Source organism: Rattus norvegicus, chromosome 19 (genome assembly GCF_021556685.1).
Source record: "Rattus norvegicus strain SHRSP/BbbUtx chromosome 19, alternate assembly SHRSP_T2T, whole genome shotgun sequence".
Classification (NCBI taxonomy): domain Eukaryota; kingdom Metazoa; phylum Chordata; class Mammalia; order Rodentia; family Muridae; genus Rattus; species Rattus norvegicus.
In genome coordinates this window covers 23,562,510-23,586,737 of record NC_141552.1, presented here as the reverse complement: position 1 = coordinate 23,586,737, position 24,228 = coordinate 23,562,510, and the positions used below count along the sequence as shown (strand labels likewise).

Genomic DNA, 24,228 nt, shown 5'->3' with positions numbered 1-24,228 from the left:
TTGTGTCATGTTCAGCTTATGATGAATGACTAGACCTAAGCATGAGAGTAACCAAATACTACATTGCTTCTCTAGCTGCTGAGCTTTTAAAAGCCCTGGGGTGACAGCAAGCTTTGTGGATATTCTGGATTATTCCTTCTGTACTTTAACTCTCTGAGTCATCTCCACTCTCAGTAAGTTAGTTCAATTCCATAAATTGGAAATCAGCCACCTGGAAAAAATACATTCTCAATACGATCCCAGATTGGCCATGGAAAAAGGTTAGCTTGAACTGTCCCACCTAGGTTCTGGGCTTGCACAGGCCTGCTCTCCAAAAGAAACCTGTGTTCACAGCTGCAGGCTACATTCATTATGGATGCTCTTGAGGTTCCTCCCTAAACTGCTTAGATTAAGATAATTTTCTTGCTAACAATCAAAAAACTCATTATGCCAATCTGGCCTACAGGAAGCTAGTTTCTATTCTGTATTTTGTCAGATGTGCATAATACATGTGGTCATCACTGATAATAGGTGAAAGATCTGCTCTAATATGGACACTAAGTGATGCTGGATGATGATGCTGACCCACAATGAGCAGTGGGAACACCAGAGCCCTGTAGGGATGCCTGGCAACCTAACACGTTGAGCACGCACGGCTCAGTAAGTTACCTGTGAACACACATCTCCTGAGATCTCTCTATTTAATTGGAGGTGATCCTGTCCAACTAATACAGCACCTCCTGTGGAATAACAGAAGCCACCTGCAGGAGCTGTGGTGATGACTCACAGGGTAGAGCATCTGCTGCTCTCTCAGAAGAACCACATGGACCCTAACAATTGGGTAAAGCATGTCAGTGATTACATCACAAAGTATGTGTCGGAGAAACAGCCACATTATCCACACAAGAGACACTGTCACACTGGGTACCCCTTGGTGACTTTGAATTCACTTATTAGCCCAGGCTCCATGGAACATGCAGAGATACATCTCTATCTGTAAGTTCTAAGTCCACAGGAGCGGACAGAACCCTTGAGTAAGAATGATGGTCTTAAGAGTCAAGAGATAGAATTCAATTTTTATTCATAACGAATACATTTTTATAACAAAACAGGATTAAAATGAATAAAAATATTTAAAAATATTTGAAAGTGAAAAATAGTAACAAGAACATATAAATAGGAAACAACAAAAAAACTTCAATTAAAATCATAACAAAAATATTTCTAAACTGCATATTTTTAACGAACATGTAGAAGCACAGATGTATTGCTGTGTCTCCTCTAGCACACGTAATGAAAGGCGGTCTCCCAAGGTGTCACTCAAGTGGTGTTTTCTGAAGAAGAAAGTGAGTAAGATCTCAATCAGTCAGGCTGGCTTGGTGTTATATAAATTTACGGTCTCTAAGAAATTTCAAATTAACTCTGATGAAGAATACTCATCCAAAAAATGTTGTTACCATTCAGGATGTTAGACATCAGGGACTCCTGAGAAAGCAACTTATTCTTCAGGAAGCTCTCTTACTGGGGTGTGTCCAATTCCAGCTCTCTTGCACTTTCTGAGACCTGGGAGAGGAACGCAGTTTTTAAGATACTGATTTTGTGGGGAAATGCAAGCCAGCTGTCAGAATGCTGCCTTCTACCACCTCAGTTCTATTGGACAGTCGACATGGACCTTTTAACTGATATCATTGTTGCTAACTCTGCAGGCAAGGCAAAATCTCCAGAGAGCCTCAAAATAATGTGGGCTGCCAATCTGGGACCCAGACTTATACCAGTGCGAACCAAGAACAGGGCAATGGGTAGAGACCTCATTGGGTTGCAGGAAGAAAGGAGATGTCCATATGTCACCAAGGTTAAAGCCAATGACAAGTACTAATTTGACATTTGCACTTGGTTCTTATCCCGGAAAGGTGCTTCCTACACAAGAAGTCACATGACCACAGAGTGTCATTTGTCAAAGAACCACGAACTTGTTCAAAACTCTACATAGGATCCAATCTATCACATGGATATGCAATAATGAGGTATGTTATTCATCTGTCACCATTTCTAGACTGCACCTTCAAAAAGAGCAGCAAAATATACTTGCAAAATAATTCAGTTTCTGCAAAGTGTTTAACTTCCCAAAATACTTGTGCATAGGCCGAGCAATGAACAATTCCATTGCATGAGGGGGTTGGCTGGTTGGGAGTGTAAATTAGAAAGGTGGTAGGAGAAAGCACAGATGTATGAAATTGGCAAATTTTATCAGATATTGTTAAGCTAACACAGCTGCTCGTCCCTACCAGATGATGCTGGGTCTTTATCTTTCTTGTTGAAGTCAACCAAATATTTCTGGTTCAGTGCACACTCAAGATGTCCCTCCCTGCTCCCCTGCTTCAGTGGGACCAACTTCTTCCTGCATGTGTTCTCCATCAGGAGCTGGCTGAGCAGGTTTCTGGAAATACAGTCTGCATAGTAAGATCATGCTGCCCCTTTCTCCCATTCCTACTCCCAAGTCCCACTAACTCTACCAGTTCCCAGATACCCATGAAGACATAATAAAATACATCTTGATACATATAAGGCTGCTCCACAAACCACAAAGAGTTAATTCGGGGAAGAATAAATTGTTTGTTTGGCCTGAGCACAATTAGTGTCCACATCTCTCAAAAAGAACACGGATCTACATCTATCCATGAAAGCCCAATGCATGGGGGCAACATAAATTAGCAGTGGGCCAACACCCTCAAAGGAGGTCAGTAGAACCAAGAGAAGGTCATGCTAACCATGTGGTCCACACACTGAGTTTTGTAAAACCTGGTGTGACCCCAGAGGTCCAGGTCAGCCTAATAACCTTCTGCTGACTTCAATCAATGCTGTTCTATCTAGAGCCTTCTGAAGATGCCTAGACAATCCTGGGATGAGTAACAGTCTTTTGTGGAACTGAAAACTGAGTCCTAATGACCCTGGCACACCGATGTATAAACAGCACAAGAGATAGAATCATAGCTGAAGACTGTCCAATCCAGAACAAAGAAATCAGAAATGGCCATTCCACAGGTGATAGCCTTTCTGACCAGGACTTACCTAGAGAAGGTAATCTCCTTCTTCAGCTTATGGTTGTTCTCATGGATCTCAGTGTTCTCCATCTCTAAGTTGTGCAGAATTGACATGACCGCCTCCTCCATTCTCTCCAGGTCTTCATAATATGGATTTGGCCTGAAGTGTGGCCTGGCCCCAAATGATAGATTCCAATGAACATCACCATTTAGGAATATATGAACTCAGGGTGGGTCCTGTACTACCCCAGTCCTGGAAGGACACCTTCTGAATTCTACATATTAGATCTTCTTCAGCTTCAGAAACGTGTTTTTCTGCGTCCAGGACACCAGAATCTCAGCATCCAGATGGAGGGTTCCCTGGCTCCCTTTGTTCAATCAAGAGGAAATCTGCAGTCAAGCCAGTTGAGCTATCAAGAGCCTAGGCCACACCTCTCCATGCTCCCCACCCCAACACAGCCAGAAACCTGTGATTTCTTTTCTCCTGTTTTGATAAAAGACCTTATATCAACACAAAATTATAATCTACACAAAGAATAAAAATAAACATACAAACGTGGTCACATAGACAAAGAACTGTGTTGTTGACAGTGGGGCTCCCAGAACAAGGCATTCACATCACCATGAAGGTGTTACAAGTAAATACTCAGGCCAAGACATAGACCCCTAGATTCCAATGTGGAGGGAAATATAAACATTTAAAAGTTGTCCATATGCATTTGGATGTATGCACACACAGACTCACAGACTAGGACACACCCACAAAAAAGTGAAATGTAAACAGAGTCAGAGAAAGACAAATATGGAAACAGAGAGCACTGTGAGAACCAGGAGAAATGCATGCACCATTGCTGTCTCAGAGGGCAAGACACACAGACAATAACAAACAGGCCTGAGCCTGAGACCTTCTAGTCAAGCATTGAGATGAACAGTTTGGGACCAGGCCCCTCAGGCTGCTGCCTGGATCTTCCAGCACTCAGTCCCCTGCCTAGCAAGTATAGAGACTCACCATAAACTCACTGCAATTACAATCTTGCAAAGCCACCAGCTGTCAAGGGCTTTGCAAATGCACACTGGGAACTCACTCTCCCTGACTTTATCCCTGAATTCTTCATTCAGACCACAAGATCTGCTTTTCAATAAATGGAAGCAGATGAGTCCAATTTCCATCTCAATCCTCAGGGTCAGGTTCTGAATCTCCTCTATATGGGATGTGAGGTTTAGCACAGGGTGGTTAGGGAGGCACAGCTTTCTAGAACCCAAAACCTTAATAGGATAAGATGAAGGTGACCTTGCAGTCCCAGGAATGAAACAAGAGAATTTGGAGCGATTCATCCCCGTTCTTCATGGATCTCTCTGTCAGAAACCTCAGGTGATCTCTCAGGTCATTTCTCTCCTCGGTAATGAGCTGCAGCTCTTCAATCAGCCTCTCCTTTTCCTTCTTGGCCCAATGCATAGAGTGTTCATAGACCACAGTGAGGCCTAAACAGGAGAACAAGCCTGGAACCCAGTGTCACGGCTAGGCGATTGGTCTATGCTTAAGAGGCCTCCTCAGTGGATCTCAGTTCTCCCACTACTCTATAGAGACCAAGAGATGTAAGCAGCCAGGTGTTCCCTATGCCGGATATCACGTGCTTACATGGACGACGGAGATGGCTACTCCAGGATTATTATCAGCTGAACAGGGTACAGCTTGGTTTCCTCACCCCTGTGGTTTCAGAACTCAGATGATAAATTCACCATCCAAGACTTGAGTGATTGGAGACACTCAGATGTCCTACCCTGATACTCTAGGCCAACAACTTTGGATTAAAATGCATTTCCAGGGAGGACATGGTCAACAGACTTATCAATTCCCCTATTTGAAATACCCAATGCCCCAGAAGTACCCATAGGTTACAGGCTGAATCTTGGTCTACACGTTCCAAATAGTTTTGGTATTGTAGAAACATGTTTGTAACACACATCTCTAATATAGAAAGCTAACGTTGACCCTGCAATTAGAAGAAATCAGAGAAGGTCTAAGAACATAAGGTTATTGCCTGGAGCACAATTCTCCCCCTGTTCCTACTGTCAGATATCCACTGTATTTAAAGAAGCAATGATAGTGAAGTACATTGCTGCCCTGTCTAAACTCAGAAAAAGTGGACCCTCCATGACTCCTGATTGTGTTTTTATATCAATGTAACATACCAAATGAACTGAAAAGTAAAGGCCAGAAGTTCACAGTGTAATAGCATTTGCCTAACCATATCCTCCCAGTGGGGATAGAGAATCTAAAGTTCTGAAATCCTTGACTTTCAGGAATTGTGATATTCATGGAAATTCAATTCCTTTTCAGATGCTCCAGTTGCTGTGGCCCATTGCTAGAAAGGTCATCTTAAGCCTGCAGCCCCCCTGACAGGAAGCTCAAAATATACTGCCCAGAACTTACTCAACATTCCCCAGAAGTGCTGTCTTTGTCCATCATTAATTTGAGACGAAAGGCTAGACTCCTTCACTCTAGTCTCTCCACAATCAACGTTCCCCCTCCCAAAACGGTTGTGAAGACAGGAAAACATGTCTTAGGGTGTAACCACCAGACTCAGTCTGAGAGAAACTAGGGCACTGGTTGTCACTCCAACACTGGTGACATCACAGAGGATGCCAGAACTCTCTAGGAGACAATAGAGTGTCATAGAAGGGACAGCTGATGTCACGGGGAGCAGACTTTGCCTCCCTGATAATAATCTCCCTGTACTGAGCATAAGCAGATGTGCCCTTTCCAGGAGACTTTCCTGGGGAGAGCCACTGAGCATCTCCTGCTTCCAAAGCCAAATTTTCCTCAAGGCTTGATTATAAAAAACCTTAGTAATTCCTATGCATCTAAATGAATGTTTCTTTTCATATCTTGCCCAAAAATGTCTCATCCTAACTCAAACTGTCCTCATTCACCAATGTTAGCCATTAAAACTTCCTGAGATTTCACACCAGCTTGAATATGCAGTCAAAAGTTCTCCTGTCTCATTCTGTACAGGTGCTTTATATCACATCAAGAAATAGTCTGCATGGTAGTTTACAACATGGGTGTGTGTTAGGGGAACACTCATGAAGTCATGTGCTTAGCAATCGACAATTGCCAAGAAATTCCTTAGGAGAAAGAGTTGATGTCTTTAAAGTGCTAGGCAAAGTGTGGAGACCAGTTGGCAGAGGAAAGTGCAAATTGGAGCCACCAGTGAAGGGAACCTCATTCTGCTTGTGGGGTTCTCCTCTCTGCACCAATGTCGCCAAAGGAGCACTGCTCACAAGCCTGAGTAAGATATACCAAGAGCTTCTGTCAGAAAAATAAAATAGTCAAGAGATATAGGGGGTGCACATAAACGTCTAAAATGAAGCTATAAACATCATTAAGTGGATAGAGTAAGGTCCCAGCACCTGTACACTGGGAAATAGCCACCACACCAAACACAAAAGCATCTATCATAATAAAAAATGAATACTGTATAGAATTTACACATTAACACTGATTGATCACATCCGTAGTTCAAATTTTGGGGGCAAATTCATGGCCCTAACTATCTTTCTCTCAACTTATATAGCAAAAAATAAGAAGGAAAGAGAAAAGAAAAAGTCAAAGCAAAAAGCTCAAGCTTCTCATATGAGGACTGCAGGAAGTGTTATATGTTAGTCAGTTCTGATTAGACCATTTTAGATAGAACAGTGCACAGTGACCCTTAATGTGATGGGCCCTATATAAAGCTTTTTTCAATATTGGAATTTTAACAAACCTCATCCAGAACGTACAGAAGAGGCAAGGATGTGATCACCATGTCCTTGCTCTCTATCTGGTTATTTTTCTGCGTCCTTGATTGTCAGGCATAGAACAGCAACAATCTGAAATAGCTGGTAGACATGAAAAAAGGTTGCTAAAACTATAGTTGTGGGTTGCACACCTCAACTGTCAAAGGCTAATGCTGTCCTCACAGTCCTTGGAGGCCACTCTTGTAAGCCTATTTATTGGAAAGTGGAAGGAGGTTCATCTGAGCTCAAAGTGAACCTAGCCAGCCATGTAGAGGGCAACATGTGATACTTGAGACCCTGTCTAAAACCAGCACAGAAACCCACCCTGCATTCAAAGCATCATCTGTGAATTCTTGATTATTTACCATTCTCTCCCTACCAGTCTTTCAATCTGGAATGATAGAAAAGAACTGGAAATGATCTTCCTATTCTCAGGACATTAATCTCTCTTTCCTTAGGTGCACATCAAGAACCCATGCAAATGGGTATGACCATCTGAACAACTTAGTATCATCTACTCAGTATATCTAGCCTAATACTGTGCCTATGGCAATCTCAAGCTTCCCTGAGTGTTGCTGACCCAGCAAGAAGTATGAAGTACTGAGGTCAAACCCCAGTGATCCTTTCAAGGGTTTAGAAGAAAGCCATCAGAGAAACTCCACTTCTTTGTCCTTAGATTAAATCACATTGACACAATGTGAACCCGGTGGACTATTTAACCAGACATCTTTCTCCTAACCCCAGCTTTCTGAGTTCAGTCCATGTGAACCTGCATGGGGAGAATGCATTGAGTGTACATAGACCACAGTGAGGCCTAAACAGGAGAACAAGCCTGGAACCCAGTGTAACTGCAAGGAGTTTGGTCTTTGCTTAAGAGACCTCCTCAGGGGGTTGGGGATTTAGCACTTGCCTAGGAAGTGCAAGGCCCTGGGCAAGGCCCTGGGTTCGGTCCCCAGCTCCAGAAAAAAAAAAGAACCAAAAAAAAAAAAAGAGAGTGAGAGAGAGAGAGAGAGACCTCCTCAGTGGGTCTCAGTTCTCCCACTACTCTATAGTGACCAAGAGATGTAAGCAGCCAGGTGTTCCCTATGCCTGCTGACACACGCAATAAATGCAGTAAATTTTAATTTCTGTTCAATTGTTCAGTAACTTACTTACACTTGCATATTGCTTTGGAAGTGGTGGGGTTTCATGATCAGCATTACATTTAATAATACATAACCAATCATCCCTCCTAGAATGACTCTGTATATAGAGAAAGAAAATTTATTAGAATGGCTTATAGGCTGTGGTACAGCTAATTCAACAAGGAATGGAAGGTCTAAAACACAGTAGTTACCCCTGTTGAAGCCAATTCCCAAAGCATAGCTGTAGCCATTTTGTTCCATGCCTGCCAGATAGTTCATATTCTTGCTGTAATATGTCGCCTATCATTGTTGTCTGAAAATAATTTAACTCACAGCAGGGTCAGGCATGATCACATAACTTGTGTATGTTTTTCTTATTGGTTATTTTGTTTATTTATGTTTCAAATGTTAACCCCCTTTCCAGTTTCCCCTCCAAAAACCCTGCATTCCACCCCTTTCCCCAGCACCCTCGAGGGTGCTCCCCCACCCACCCGTTCCCAAACCACTGGGAGGAAGTTGTTTATGTTGTGAGGTTTCTTAATCTTAAATTACATAAGTATAAGCTTCATGTAGGACCAATAAAATTAAAGGTCAATATGAGGCCTGCAGAGATGGCTCCATGGTTAAGAACACTGACTGCTCTTCCAGAGGTCCTGAGTTCAAATCCCAGCAACCACATGGTGGCTCACAACCATCTGTAATGAGACCTGATGTCCTCTTCTGGTGTGTCTGAAGACAGCTACAGTATACTTATATGTAAATAAATAAATCTTTAAACAGATAAAAAGTCAGTATGAACCTTTGTTGTCTAAAATGGCTTGAGTCAGTGCTGACAACTAGACAGCCCTTCCAGCATCTGCCTATGACCTCACAGTTTAGTCTTCATAAACTGACATAGAAAAATGTCCAGGGTCCTAGCCTGACAAATTCTCAGCTACGTCTCTGATGATCAGTCTTAGGGTGGGCATTCAAAAAACCATCCCTCTCTAAGTAAGGTCAGAGTTTGTGTGGTTTATGGGGCAACTCCTGAACCCCAACGGATTTGTCCATAAGGCTGGATATTTCAGCTGCTCTTCAGTACATGCAGGAATCCTGAAGAAGTAGGCAAATTAATAAAGCAAACTTCCTTCTTCCATGTCCTTGATGTAAGCTGCCAGCAGAAGGTGTGGTCCAAACAACAACCAACAGATTGGGTAAAGATCTTTACCAATCCTACAACAGATAGAGGGCTTATATCCAAAATATACACAGAACTCAAGAAGTTAGACCGCAGGGAGAATAATAACCCGATTAAAAAAATGGGGTTCAGAGCTAAACAAAGAATTCACAGCTGAGGAATGCCGAATGGCTGAAAAACACCTAAAGAAACGTTCAACATCTTTAGTCATAAGGGAAATGCAAATCAAAACAACCCTTAGATTTCACCTCACACCAGTGAGAATGGCTAAGATCAAAAACTCAGGTGACAGCAAATGCTGGCGAGGATATAGAGAAAGAGGAACACTCCTCCATTGTTGGTGGGATTGCAGACTGGTACAACCATTCTGGAAATCAGTCTAGAGATTCCTCAGAAAATTGGACATTGAACTGCCTGAGGACCCAGCTATACGTCTCTTGGGCATATACCCAAAAGATGCCCCAACATATAACAAAGACACATGCTCCACTATGTTCATAGCAGCCTTATTTATAATAGCCAGAAGCTGGAAAGAACCCAGATGCCCTTCAAAAGAGGAATGGACACAGAAAATGTGGTACTTCTACACAATGGAATATTAGTTATCAAAACCAATGACTTTATGAAATTCATAGGCAAATGGATGGAACTGGAAAATATCATCCTGAGTGAGGTAACCCAATCCCAGAAAAACACACATGGTATGCACTCATTGATAAGTGGATATTAGCCCAAACGCTCGAATTGCCCTAGATGCACAGAACACATGAAAATCAAGAAGGATGACCAAAATGCGAATGCTTCACTCCTTCTTTAAAAGGGGAACAAGAATACCCTTGGCAGGGAATAGGGAGGCAAAGTTTAGAACAGAGGCAGAAGGAACACCCATTCACAGCCTGCCCCACATGTGGCACATACCTATACAGATATTAGATAAGATGATTGAAGCAAAGAAGTGCAAGCCGACAGGAAGTGGATGTAGATCTCTCCTGAGAGACACAGCCAGAATACGGCAAATACGTAGCCGAATGCCATCATTAAACCACTGAACTGAGAACGGGGCCTCCGTTGAAGTAATCAGAGAAAGGACTGGAAGAGTTTGAAGGGGGTTAAGACCCCATATGAACAACAATTCCAACCAACCAGAGCTTCCAGGGACTAAGCCACTACCCAAAGACTATACATGGACTGACGGTGGACTCCAACTGCATACGTAGCAATGAATAGCCTAGTAAGATCACCAGTGAAAGTGGAAGCCCTTGGTCCTGCCAAGACTGAACCCCTAGTGAATGTGATTGTTGCGGGGGAGGGCGGTAATGGTGGGAGGATGGGGAGGGGAACACCCATACAGAAGGAGAGGGGGAGGGGTTGGGGTCTGTTGGCCCGGAAATCGGGAAGGGGAATAACAATCGAAATGTAAATAAGAACTACTCAAATTAATAAAGATGAAAAAAATAAAAAAAAAAGAAGGTGTGGCCCAGATTAGATGTGGGCCTTTCCATCTCAAAAGATCTGAATTAAAGATTTATCTCCTCATCTCAAATATTTGGATTAGAAGTAGGTCTTCTTGCTTCAAATAATTTAATTAAGAAAAAAAATCCAATGGTGCTCATGCCTTTAGCCTCAGCACCCAGGAGGTAGAGGCAGTTGGATCTCTGAGTTCAAGGCCAGCCTGGTCTACAAAATGAATTCCAGGACAGCCAGAGCTACACAGGGAAACCCTGTCTCAAAAAAAACAAAGAAGAGGAGGAGGACCAAGAGGAGGGGGTTGAAGAGAGGAAAACAGAAAGAAGGAAGGAGAGAGAGAGAGAGAGAGAGAGAGAGAGAGAGAGAGAGAGAGAGAGAGAGAGAGAGAGAGATCCCCCTCACAGGGCGTCAAGCCATTTGGCATTAGTTAATTCCAGGTACACTCAAGTTGACAACCAAGAACACCAATCACATTACCCGTGGTTGTGATCTCACCCTGGTAGGCTCCTGAGTAGGAGGCTGAAGCAGGAGAATTGCCATAAGTCTGATGCCAGCATGAACTACACACGTGTTCCAAGCCAAGCCAATCTCAGCTACAGTTTGAGATTCTGTCTGAAAAATATGAAAGAGAAAGAAAACATAATTTCCTAGAGCAGTGTTTCTCAACCTTCCTATGGCCTCAACCCTTTAGAACAGTTCCTCATGCTGTGGGGATCCCAACTACAAATACAAAATTATTTTGTCGCTACTTCACAACTGTAAATTTGCTACTGTAATGAATCTTTATTGTAGTGTAAACTATCCGATAGGAGACCCTGTGTGGGTCACGACCCCCAGGCTGAGGGCCTTTGCCCTAGAGGTGGTCTTGGCCTAGTTTATATAGTTCATATTATAATGTGCTCTCTCAGCGTTTGAAGGTCAAGTATATTCACTTGTAACATCAAAACTTAAAAATTCAGTTGAGCTGCTGGCTGGTACGCTCTGACATCCCCCAGAATACCTTTGCCATTTTGTTCCATGCCTGCCAGCCATTTCATATTGTTGCTGTAACATGCCTGCTGTCACTGAGGAGGAGAAGGGACTTGGCTCAAGGACATGCTGACCACACATCTTGTTTTGTTCTGAATGTTCTGTATGCGGTTTGCTAATCTTGAGAAATTGGCACCTGAAGGAGTGGTTCCCTGAAGTGGACACAGGTGAATGGCTAAGGCAGATCTGTGAAGGAATGTTTCACTGAGGCAGACACAGGTAAAAGGATGTTCTGCTAAAGCACGCATGTGAAAGGACACGTGATGAAGGGTTCTGCACTAAGGACACACATGCATTGGTCTGCCTTGCATTCTGTAGTTGAGCTGCATTTGTTGGGACTTCATAGAACCACAGCAAAAACCCTTCGGGTGGGCTGTGTAGTTTCTCACTGTTTCCTTGGGCTCCGGCTGATGGGCAGAGTGATGTCCGCTGAGACAGACACATGTGCTGACGCAGGACACAGGCTGAGGCCAGGCCCATGGAGGACATGGGATATTGAGAGGGAGTTTGGATGGAGTTATGCTTGCGTAGCTTGTTGGTCTGGGGTCTCTGCTGATCTCTGCTCGCCTGAGAGCTGCTCTTACTGACTGTGTAGCATCTTGGCTGCTCTTTGTTCCCCTTGGACAGCCCTCAGGACCAGACTCTCCTCTCCCTTAACCATGGCTGCTGTCCTCTTCCTCTCTCCTCTCCATCACACATGTTCTTCCTTTATTCTCTGGCAGCTTCTTCCTCCTTCTTCCCTCCTCATGATCCTCTCTAGCAAAGCCCTCAAAGCTTACATCCCCCATCTCTCTGCTGTGCAGCTGTTGGCTATTGGCTCCTTTATAATCACAGTTAACTGGGAGCAGGGTCAGATTTTTGGGGTTAACCAGTCTTGAGTTCTACAAATTAGCATTAAAATACAAGCAGCATTAGGCCAATACACTACAGGGGTTTTTGTTTGTTTGTTTGGTTGGTTTGGTTTAATTTTTATTTACCTTTTTACTTGTTATTTTGTTTTTGGCTATTTTTTATTAATCGGTTATTTTATTTATTTACATTTCCAATATTGTCCTACTTTCCACACTCCCCTCATCAAACCTTACATCCCTTTTCTTCTCAGCTTTGCCTATGTGACAGTGCTCCTGCACCCACACATATCCATCCCCACCTCACACCTCTAGGGTCTGCATTTGGTGGGGCAATAGGCCTCACTTTGAACCATAGAGCATCCTTGCATACACTTTGGCTGGCAGTTTGGTCTCTGGAAGCTTGGCGATTAGGGAAAGAGGATCTGGTCAGATATTAAAGCCAATGATTGCTGCATTCTCTTCTTTTTCTGGTTATAGGTGAAATTATGTTTGTGTGCTTCTCTTTTTTTAAATTATTGAGAGAAGATTAATTTCTTGGTCTTTCTTGGGTATAGTTTAGTTCATTGTCTTGGAGTTTTCCTCCTATTAGCCTCTGTTGTGCTTTCTTACAGAAAAGAATTGTTTAAATTTGGTTTTGTCATGAAATATCCTGGTTCCTCCTTTTATGGTGATTGAGGATTATGCTGGCTATAGGAGCCTGTGTCTGCATTACATCTGCCCAATATTTTCTGATTTTAGAATCTCTGTTGAGAAGTCTGGTGTAATTCAGAGACGTCTGAATTTATTTGTTACTAGATATTTATACCTTACCCCTTTTAATGTGCTTTTTTGATCTGTGCATTTAGCGTTTTAATTATTATGTGAATGGAGGCATTTTTCTGGTACAATTAGTTTGATGTTCTGTAGGGTTGTTGTACCTTTATGGCCTTTTCTTTCTTTACCTTATGGAAGTTTGCTGCTATGATTTGTTGAAGGTGTTTACTGGATCTATGAACTAGAAATCTTAATTCTCTTCTCTATCTATTTTCCTTAGGTTTCAACATTTAATTGTGTCCTGAAATTCATGGATGTTTTGGATTCAATAAACCATACCTGTTTATCTGAGATGGGTGTTTTGTGCTTTGTGGGATGACCTCCTTGACCCCAGGCTGCATGAAGAATCTCAGCTGACAATGGGGACATAAATTATAAGTATGTGTAGCAAGACCCAGGCCTCTTCCAGGTTCTTAGATATTAACTGAGAACCTCAAATACAGTAGTAATGTGATAGTGTGGTGTGAATCTAGTTACTATTCTCTATTTTGATATAGATGACTCTTTTTGTGTCATGGTCAGCTTATAATGACTAGAAGACCTAAGCTTGAGAATAACCAAAGACTACATTGCTTCTCTAGCAGCTGAACTTTTAAAAGTCCTGGTGAGACAGCAACTGTTAGTGGACATTCTGGATTATTCCTTCTGTACTTTAACTCTCTGTGTCACTTCCACCATCAGTTAGTTAGTTCAATTCCATAAATTGGAAATCCATCACCTGGAAGAAATACTCTTTTTTTTAAGATTTATTTATTTATTTATTATATACAAGTACACCGTGACTGTCTTCAGACACACCAGAAGAGGGCATCATATCTCATTACAGATGTTTGTGAGCCACCATGTGGTTGCTGGGATTTGAACTCAGGACCTCTGGAAGAGCTGTCAGTGCTCTTAACCACTAAGCCATCTCTTTAGCCCAAGAAATACTTTCTCAATATGATCTGAGATTGGCCATGGAAAAAGGGTAGCTTGAACTGTCCCACCTAGGTTCTGGGCCTGCACAGGCCTGCTCTCCAAAAGAAACCTGTGTTCACAGCTGTTGGCTGGCTAAGAAAGATTTCACGAGACATGATACACAGCCCTCGGACTTCTGCTTCAGTCATCTGCACAATTTTTCCCGGTGATATCCTCATACCTCCAGCAGGCGGGTGATGAAGCTGTCCACTCTCAGCTCCCCTTCAGCCATCTTGTGGGCACCAGACTCTCCTCCCTGCAGCAGGAACAAGGGCTTCTCCATGGTGGCTGCAGCAGCAGTGGTGGTTTGGCATTCTCACCTAGGAGGCCCTATGCCTTTCTACCCCAGTTCCAACTGACCTCAGGCCCGGGCCTTCCCCCCATCCACTTAACATGGAGCAGGGAGAGCAGCACCCACTAGAAATAAAAGGGAAGCCCTGGGTCCTGCCAAGAGTGAACCCACAGTGAAGGGGCTTGTTGGGGGGAGGGTGGTAATGGGAGGAGGATGGGGAGGGGACACCAATAGAGAAGGGGAGGGGGAGGGGTTAGGGGGATGTTTGCCTGGAAACCTGGAAAGGTAATAACAATTGAAAAGTAAATAAGAAATACCCATTTAATAAAGATGGAGAAAAAAAAGAAAAGTGTCACACGTTTAAAACGGAAGAATATGGACCCTAATTTTAAACCACAGCTCTGTCAATTAACTATATCTTTAAGGAAGCTCAGAAAATCAGGCCAAACAATATTTTCTCGGTTTATGTATCTGTAATGTCGCATAAATAATAATGTCCGTGTCTTGCTGTTGTGGAGGGAATTAAATAGATAATATGTAATCATGGAAATTTTGAAGTACCATCCATTTTTCTGTTCATTAAATCAATCTTCCGCATTTCATTGATCAAGTATGTATGTTTCCTTTTCATAATTACATGTATAACAAAACCAGTATAAAAACCTTCAGAATTGTATAAGCTTTCACTTTTAACAAATGAAATTAGCTATTCTTTGTATTTCTGCTGAACATTTAAGTGTTCTTTCTATGTCCCAATGCTAGTTTATTAGGTACCTATAAACTTTAAACTCTTTGCCTGAGAGCATGAGTACTATTTAATTATATAGTAACTACACTCAGGCTGTCTTTGTATTAGAACCAATTATATCAGGCTCTAAGAAAAATTACTTTTGCTTTAAAGTTTGTGTGTGTATGAGTGAGAGAGTGTGTGTGTGTGTGTGTGTGTGTGTGTTTGTGTCTGTGTGTATGAGTGTGAGTATGAGTATGAGTGTGTGTGTGTGTGAGTGTGTGTGAGTGTGTGAGTGTGTGTGTGTGTGTGTGTGTGTGTGTGTGTGTGTGTTGCACCACATGACCAAACAACTTTCAGGAGCCATTTCTCTCCTACTGTCATGTGGGTCCCAGGATGTAACCCAGATGTTTGACTTTGGCAATAAATAATATTACCCACTAAATAAATAAATAAACAAACAAAAAACAAGCCACAAATCAACTTTGAAAGTAAAGGCCAGAAGTTCACAGAATAGTAGCATTGGCCTTACCATATCCTTTCTTTGGGGATGGGAAAATTAATGTTCTGAAATCCATGACTTTCAGGAATTGTGATATTCATGGAAATTCAATTCCTTTGCAGATGCTCCAGTTGTTGTGGCCAATTGCTAGAAAGGTCAGCTTAAGCTTGCAGGACCCCCACCATCCCTCCCCCCGCCTCCACAGAAAGCTCAAAAGACACTGCCCAGGACTTACTCCACATTCCCCAGAACCACATTCTTTGTCCATCATTTCTTTGAGACGAAAGGTCAGACTCCTTCACCCTAGTCTCTCCACAATCGACATCCCTCCTCCCAAAACACTTCTAAGACTGGAAAACATGTCTTAGGGTGTATCTGCCAGACTCGGACTGAGAGAAACTAGGGCACTGGTTGTCACTACAACATTGGTGACATAGCAGAGGATGCCAGAACTCTCTAGGAGACAATAGAATGTCCAAGAAGGGACGGCTGATGTCATGGGGAGCAGACTTTGCCTCCCTGCTAATGTTCTCCCTGTACTGAGCATAAGCAGAGGTGTCCTTTCCAGGAGACTTTCCCGGGGCAGAGCCACTGAGCACCTCCTGCTTCCAAAGCCAAATTTTCCTCAAGGGTTGATTATAAAAACCTTAGTAATTCCTATGCATCTAAATGAATGTTTCCTTCCAAATCCTGCCCAAAAATGTCTCATCCTAACTCAAATTATCCTCCTTCACCAATATTAGCCATTAAAAATTCCTGAGAAATAATACCAGTTTGAATATGCAGTCAAAATGTTCTCCTGTCTTATTATGTACAGGTGCTTGAAATCACATCAAGAAATAGCCTGCATGGAAGGTTGCAACATGGGTGTGTGTTAGGGGAACACTCATGAAGCCTTGTGCTTAGCATTCAACGGTTGCCACAAAATTCCTTATAAGGAAGACTTGAAATCATTATGGTGCTAGAAACAGTGTGGAGGCCAGTTGGCAGAGGAAAGTGAAACATTAGAGCCACCAGTGAAGGCTCCTGTTGGGCCCTACCTTGGTGTTTCCCTCCTCCCTCGCTGAGCCTTTCAGCCTGCTATAGCAAGAAATTGTTTACACCTTTGACAGCTGCTCTTAGCCCCTGATTTGGGGCTGGGATTTTCCATGGCACCCTTCCTCCCCACTGAGCTTTCCTGCTTCTTGTTTTTAAGAAGCTATTTATGCCCCTGATTGGGCTGGAACTTTCACCACACAGACTTGTCCTATTTTCCTGGTTGGGGATTTTCACCTGCCTTGTTGTTTTTCCACAGCTTTTGCCTCTGGTATATAAGGAGATCTCAGTAAAGCCTTGGTGGCACTCGCTAAAAAGGGGTGACCCGTGTACGTGTTTTCTTTCAACCCCACAAACCTACACCCGATATTCACACACTGTCGGCGCAGACACTGACAATAGGTATCACAATAGAAAGTAGTAACTAGATTTAACCAAACTATCACATTAATGCTGTATTTCATGGTATTTTTTTTTTGCTCTCCTAGAACCTGGAAGAGGCTTGGGGTTTTCTAATCCTACTCATAATTTATTAATCTTCCCAACACTATGTCCTTTGTTCTGTAAATGCTAACAGCGGCATCCAATACCTAGGATATTTTCTACTGACATGTGTGACGTGAGACAAAACAGTCCCTGTCATCCCTCACCTGAATAAACTTCCTTAGAGGACAGTGTAGTTGGAGGGTCCTTCTTTCCTCTCCAAGATCGAGAAACATTTCCAGTCTTCAGACAAGTGTGTCAGCCATTGTCCAGTGACTGTCTTGAGATGTCCACAATGTCAGCTGAGTGTCGTCATCCAGCCTGCCCTGTAATTGTTGTCGATGATTAATAGGGTTCCAGCCCTAGGATTTAATTCAGTGCTACAGTACTTGCCAAACATGCTCAAAGCCCTAGCTGCCACCCTAGTCCTGTATGCTCTAGAGAAAGAAAATAAAGAACCACATTGTCTATCAAGTTTCTCCTCCAATAGAAGGAGAATCTGCATCGGGTCTTTTAAGTAACTCTAAGCCCCACCTTCCCCACAGCTCCCTCCTTCGATTCCATTATTGGTGCATTTTCAGTAACGCTCACTTTATTTTTGGTGTGCAAAGAATATGCACCATGTCAGTAAAGTGTGTGTTTGTGTGTGTGTGTGTGTGTATGTGTGTTCATCCATGAACTCACTATAAATTATTATCAAATGACCCAGAAGACCGTGGAGAAACCTGTCGATGTGCCTGCAGAATTATGTTACTACCGTTCCATGGCACCTTGCAGGGAACACTGAAATAGTGGGCCACTTTTATAGAGCCTAAAACCAGGCTATGCATGGTTTTCGGTGAGATTGTGATGTGCAACACCACAACAGAGATCAGCAGAAGCTTCATTTATTCCATGCTGCTGTTACCAAGTGAGGCAAAGCCTCATCCCATAGAGAGTCTGGTAGGATCTGATGAAGGGCAATAAACTCAGGGTTGAAATCAAGCCTTTAGAAACAAAGAGAAAAATACAAAGTCAAGGAAAGCAAGAGCTGTCTTTTCTTCCTCTTTTTTTTTTTTTTTGAGATGATCCACAAGAGAGACAACCCCTTCCTCAAACTAACAATGCACAAGAGAGACAATACATGAATTAAAAATCAGAAATGAAATGAGGGACATAACAACAGACACGGAGCAAATTCCAAAATCATTAGTTCTTACTCCCGAGGACTTTACGCCAGAAAACAGAAATATTTATTTGATATTGTTGATTTTCTAGACAGATAACAATTACCAAAGTTAAATCCAGATCTGGGAAGATATCTGAAAAATACACCTAAGAAAATAGATACACTCATTAAAGGTTGCCTATATTATATATTATATTGCTTTCTTTTTGCATGATTAAACCCCTTCGAGGACATTTAGCTGTGTTATAGACAGTGTTACTTTTAAAACAAAAGAACAAAGAAAGAAATTGTGGAGTCATTGAGATACACTTCCCAGACAGGATCAAGGAAAGACGGCTGAGAGATGCAAGCAGGGGCTGGAACGCTGCCCTTGAGAAGGAAATGTTTTTCTCACTTTACCTTACACTCTGTTGCACTGTGTCCTATTTTGTGGAAGCGGCTCTCATGCTCTCTGGCTTATGACAAGGATATTGTGATACTAGGAAGAGGGGTGATTTGCTATACAGATATTTTAAGAAGAAGCCTTTGCTTAGTCTTACTTCTTTGCCTAGTCTTGCCTCGGTTGTTCCTGGTATCATGGGAATAACGATCTTATTATATCTTGCCAAAAGGGAAAGTGAGGTAATGCATATTCATGCCTATATAAGGGTTAATAAGCTTGCAGCTGCATGCAGTTGCATCTGCCTTTGCTCTGCATCCCCTGTGTCCTGGTTATTTGTGACCGTACCTGGGCCGCCAACGCACTAGATGTTGACAAGCATCACCCTTCTCACTGTCAGGTTTATTATCTTTCTTTTTTGAAATCTATGATGTGGAGGCATATTACAGCAACAATATGAAATAGCAGGCTGGCATGTATGAAAATTGCTGTGTTTAAGCTAGGTGTGGGGACAAGTCCTCAAAACAAGCTGTTAAGATGGGAAACAAATAATGTGTTTGTTGCTGGAACTGAGTTGCATCAGCTGTGTTGCTCTGCCTGCTCAGTGTCCATTCATCCTCACTCTGTTTCTACAGAGGAACTCAAGGTTTGCTCCAGCTGCCTGTGAGCTGTGATATGGGCAGAGAAAGGCCAGGACACAGTGGTGATTTCCCACTCCTCAGTTATGCTGAATTTTCCACTACTGTACTTGTATACACAAGTACAGTGTGGTCAGTTATTATAGATATTTGTCATTTCTTACAGAGGGCAACTATGATTGACTACACCCAATTCTATAAAAAACAAAACTCAGGAAACCTGGCCCTTGGCAGCAATGAATCAAGAAATATCTAGGATGGTGGGGCATGAATTCTGCCAAGCAATGAACTCAGATAGGTGGGGTTGTGTGGAAGATGTAAGGTTGAATAGCACAATCTATTCATGTTGTATCATCTTGATTTAATCTAAGGACAAAGAAGTTCAGTATCTCTGATGGCTTTCTTCTAACCCCTTGAAAGGTTCACTGGGGTTTGACCTCAGTTCTTCATTCTTCTTGCTGGGGCAGCAACACTCGGGGAAGCTTGAGATTGCCATAGGCACAGTATTAGGCTAGAAATGCTGAGTAGGTAATAGTAAGTTATTCAGATGGTGATACCCATTTCATTTGTTCTTAACGTTGACCTAAGGAAAGACAGATCAAGGTCCTTAGAATACAAAGATCATTTCCAGTTCTTTTCTACCTTTCCTGAATGAAAGACTGGTTGGCAGAGAATGGTAAAAATTCAAGAATTGGTAGATGATGCTTTGATTGAAGGGTGGGTTTCTGTGCTGGTTTTAGACAGGGTCTCAATTACCCCATCTTGTTCTCTACGTCGCTCGTCAGGTTCACTTTGAGCTCAAATAAAGCTGCTTCCACTTTCCAACAGGTAGTCTTACAAAGGGGCCTCCAAGGAATGTGAGGACAGCATTAGCCAATGAGAATTGAGGTGTGTAACCCACAACTATAGCTTTATCTGAAAGACCCTCAGAGAGAGGAGACTCTCGCTCCAGTCCTGAGGACAATCACCACCCCATGAACACACAGGACTCAGTCTTGATGTAAAAACAAGAGGTTTACTTTGGGATACCAATGCACTGGGGCTTGACACAGTCCTCACGCAGGAGGGATGTGAGGAGGCTCAAACAACAGAAATGTACAGCTTAAATAGTCAGTTAAGATTACACAGTTTCATTAGCTCAGCTATTTCGGTGCCAAGGATATCTAGGCAGATGTTTCTCGTCCTGGAATTCCTGGGATAAGGCCGTAACAACATCAATGCAGCTATTTCAGTATGAAGGACGTCTGACTTGATATATGTTTTCTTATCCTGGGGTTCCCAGGACAAGGACCAAGGATATCTGTCTTGGCAGGTGTTTCTCTTCTGGAGTTCCCAGGACAAGGCTATAGCGATGTCAGCCTATAGCACAGCTGCATTCAGTACCAAGGATATCTCACTTCTATAGTGGTCAGTCAGCTTCCCAGAGATGTTTCCTGTCTTGTAATTGCCCTGCAGTAAATATGTTCTATACCCTCTGTTCTTATGGTCAGGCAGCTTCCTAGAGAGTGGGTGGGAATGTGCTTTCTGTACTTTCTGCTCTATTGTCTAATGTCAAGGGTCTAAGCGAAGGCCAGCTTAAAAGATTCTCATTCTTAAGAAATGGCTGTGCTGATATATAAATGGGGATCTTTCATATCCACTTTCTTCCAAGTCTACCAGCCATCTCAGATTTTGCTGTAATATGCCTGACAATCAAGGACACAGAAAAATAACTTGATACACAGCAAGGACATTGTGATCATATCCTGTGTCGTTATGTATATTCTGGATGAGGTTTGTTAAAATGACAATATTGCACAAAGCTTTATGTAGGACCCATCAAATTAAGGGTCACTATGCACCGTCACAGCTAAAATGGCCTGGTCAGAAGTGACCACTGGATCACTCTTCTGTAACTTCACATGAGAGGCTCGTGCTTTTTGTGTTTTTGTATTTTTTCTGTATTTTTCTTATTTATTTATTTATTTATTTATTGCTTTATATGTTGTCTGGAAGATAGTTCAAGTCATGGATCTGCCCCCAAAATTTGAGCTTTGCTACTAATACTTTAGTGTATGCATTCAATAAAATAATTTGTTTTTTTTTTTAGTACGATATGCTTTTGTGTTTTGTGGGGTGATCCATGAAACAGAAGTGAAGATGCTTGTTTCTTATTCTGTCCACTGAGTTATGTCTCTAAGCTTGTCCTACTCCTTTGGCTGCACCCCCCCCACACACACACACACATCTGCTGACTATTTTATTTTTCAGATGAAATCACACATTATAGCTTAGAGAAGCCTGTAAGCAATCCTGCTTTGGTAACTTAAGTGCAAAGAGGAGAGCCCCACACTCAGCCTGAGGGTGCATTCACTGGTGAATCCAAAATTTCAGTTTCCTCTGCTAACAGATCACCACATTGTTGCCAGGACCATAATGAATGCAATTCTTTCTCCTAAGGAATCTGGTGGCAACTGTCAAATGTTAAGCACAAAGCTTCAGGTTGTACCTATAACACACACCCACATCGCAACCTACCCTACAGGCTATTTCTGCATGTGATTTCATGCACCTGCACATGATGAGACAGGAGAACTCTTTGGCTACTTATAGGAACTGGTGTGATTTCTCAGTAATCTTTAATGGGTAATATTGCTGACTGAGGAGAATTTGAGGTAGGATGAAACATTTCTGTGCAGGGATTGGGGAGGAAGCACTCATTTAGATACATAGCAATGACTTAGGTTTTTCCAATCAAGCCTAGAGCCAAATTTGGCTTTGGAAGCATGTGGTGCTCAGTGGCTATGCCACAAGGAAGTCCCCTGAAAAGGGTCCATCAGCTTTTGCTCAGTACAGGGAGAACATTAGCAGGGAGGCAAAGTCTGTTCTCCATGACATCAGCCGTCCCTTCGTGGACATTCTATTGTCTCCTAGAGAGACCTTGGAATCCCTGTGATGTCACCAGTACCGTTGTGACAACCAATTCCCTACTTTTTCTCTTAGTGTCCAAAGGATATATCCACAGACATGTTTGCCCGTCTTTGTAGGCGCTTTGGGAGAGCTGATGTTGATAGAGAAGAGTCTAGAGTGAAGCAAACGAAACCTAAAGGTAATGATGGACAGAGGACATGGGGAATGTGGAGTAAGTTCTGGGCAGTGTATGTTGAGCTTCCTGTCAGGGGTGTGTGTGGGGGTCTTCCGCTGGCCTTTTTAGTAATGGGCCACAACCACTGGAACATCTCCACAGATATTGAATTCCATGATTATCACAATTCCTGAAAGTCAAGGTTTTCACATCATTAGTTTCTCCATAACCACATGGAGGATATGGCAGTGCCTATGCTATTATTGGGTGAACTTCTAGTCTTTACTTTTACAGTGCATTCGGTATGTTAAATTGATATAATAACACCATAAGTAGTCATGGAGGGTATAACTTTTCTGAATTAAACAGGGCATCAATGTACTTCACTTTCATTGCTTCTTTAAATTCAGTGACTATCTGACAGTAGTAAGAGGGAGAGAACTGTGCTCCTGGCCATGACCTTATATTCTTAGAACTCCTTTGACTAACTCTGGCTGACGGGGACAATCTTACCTTCATATATTAGAGGTTCTGTGTGGCAGATATTTTTCTACAGTAGCCAACTATACGGAGCAGGTACAGAAAGAGCTTGTAACCTATTGGCACTTCTGGGGCATTTGTCATTTCTGTAGGGGGAATTAATAAGTCTGTTGACCATGTCCTCCCCCTATATGACTTTTTAATGCAAAGTCATTGGACTAGAGTAACAGTGTAGGATATCTGAGTATCCCTGATCAATCAAGTCATTGTGGATGCTGAATTGATGATCTGACTTCTGAAACCAGGTTGTAGCCTGCGTACCTGATAATAATCCTGGAGAAGGCATCTTTCTGGTACTTGTAAGCCTGTGTGGTTGGGCATAGGGAACACCTGGCTGCTCACATCTCTTGGTCTGTATATAGTAGTGGGGGAACTGTGATCCACTTAGGATGCCTCTTACACATAGACCAAACTACTTGCAGTGACACTGGCTTCCAAGCATGTTCTCCTGTTTGGGCGACACTGTGGTCTGTGTATGCTCTATGCATTCGCCCCATGCGGGTTCACTTGTATTCTTCTACTTACAGAGGCCTGCAGACAGACGTCATCCCCTGAAAATGTCCAAAACAAGGTGCAGGCCAATGAGGAAGAGGAGAGGCTGAATAGAGAACTGGAGCTAACTACCAAGGAGAGAAATGAGCTGACAGATCGCCTCCTTTATGTGACAGGTGGATCCATGAGCAAGAGGTATGCATTGCTCCAAGAAAACGACCTTGTTCTAAACCTCATCTCCCATAGAGAGGAGATGCAGAACCTGACCCTTACTGAGGAGTGAGTTTGGAAATGGACCCTCTGATTCCACCTGTTGAAAATCTGAACTTGTGATCTGAGTGAAGATTTCAGGGATAAAGTCACTTGGGCATGAGTTCCCAGTGTACAATTGGAAAGCCCTTGACAGGTGGTAGCTTTGCAAGGTTCTAGGTGCTGTGAGTTTATGGAGAGTGTTTGTACTTGCTAGGAAGGTGACTGAATGCTATCATCTCATGGCAGCACCCTTAGGTGACAGGTCCCACAGTGTTCATATCAATGCTTAACTAGAAGTCCTGAGGCTCAGGCCTGTTCCTTCTTGTCCTTGTGCCTTAAATTCCGAGACAGTAATGGTGCATACATTTCTACTGATTCTCATTGTGTTCTTTCCATATTTGTCTCTCTTTCTCATTCTCTGAGTCTGTTTACTTTCCT

At 42.6% G+C, this 24,228-nt stretch overlaps 2 protein-coding genes across 12 annotated transcripts in view; one reads left to right on the top strand and one right to left on the bottom strand.

The window, feature by feature from the left end:
* Positions 1-1,043: 1,043 nt before the first annotated feature.
* LOC147999163 (uncharacterized) overlaps positions 1,044-24,228 on the bottom strand; it is a 142,525-nt gene continuing 119,340 nt past the window's right edge. For 4 of the 10 annotated variants that reach the window (XM_087596492.1, XM_087596486.1, XM_087596493.1 and 1 more), the window contains 4 exons: positions 3,049-3,192; positions 2,265-2,416; positions 1,437-1,542; positions 1,044-1,313 (listed from right to left, as the gene is read on the bottom strand). In XM_087596492.1, coding sequence (XP_087452618.1) covers positions 1,478-1,542; positions 2,265-2,416; positions 3,049-3,149 — 318 coding nt within the window. In that variant the 5' untranslated portion in view covers positions 3,150-3,192 and the 3' untranslated portion in view covers positions 1,044-1,313; positions 1,437-1,477. Of the gene's footprint in view, positions 1,314-1,436; positions 1,543-2,264; positions 2,417-3,048; positions 3,193-4,311; positions 5,015-5,454; positions 5,612-11,063; positions 11,181-24,228 lie in introns of those variants that run through there. The other 6 variants (XM_087596487.1, XM_087596488.1, XM_087596489.1 and 3 more) reach the window with 5 other exon arrangements.
* Positions 22,137-24,228, top strand: part of LOC147999166 (disks large homolog 5-like) — a 59,152-nt gene continuing 57,060 nt past the window's right edge. The window contains exons 1-2 of one of the 2 annotated variants that reach the window (XM_087596422.1): positions 22,137-22,530; positions 23,574-23,733. In XM_087596422.1, coding sequence (XP_087452548.1) covers positions 22,449-22,530; positions 23,574-23,733 — 242 coding nt within the window. In that variant the 5' untranslated portion in view covers positions 22,137-22,448. The remainder of the gene's footprint in view (positions 22,531-23,573; positions 23,734-24,228) is intronic. The other variant, XR_015643900.1, reaches the window with a different exon arrangement.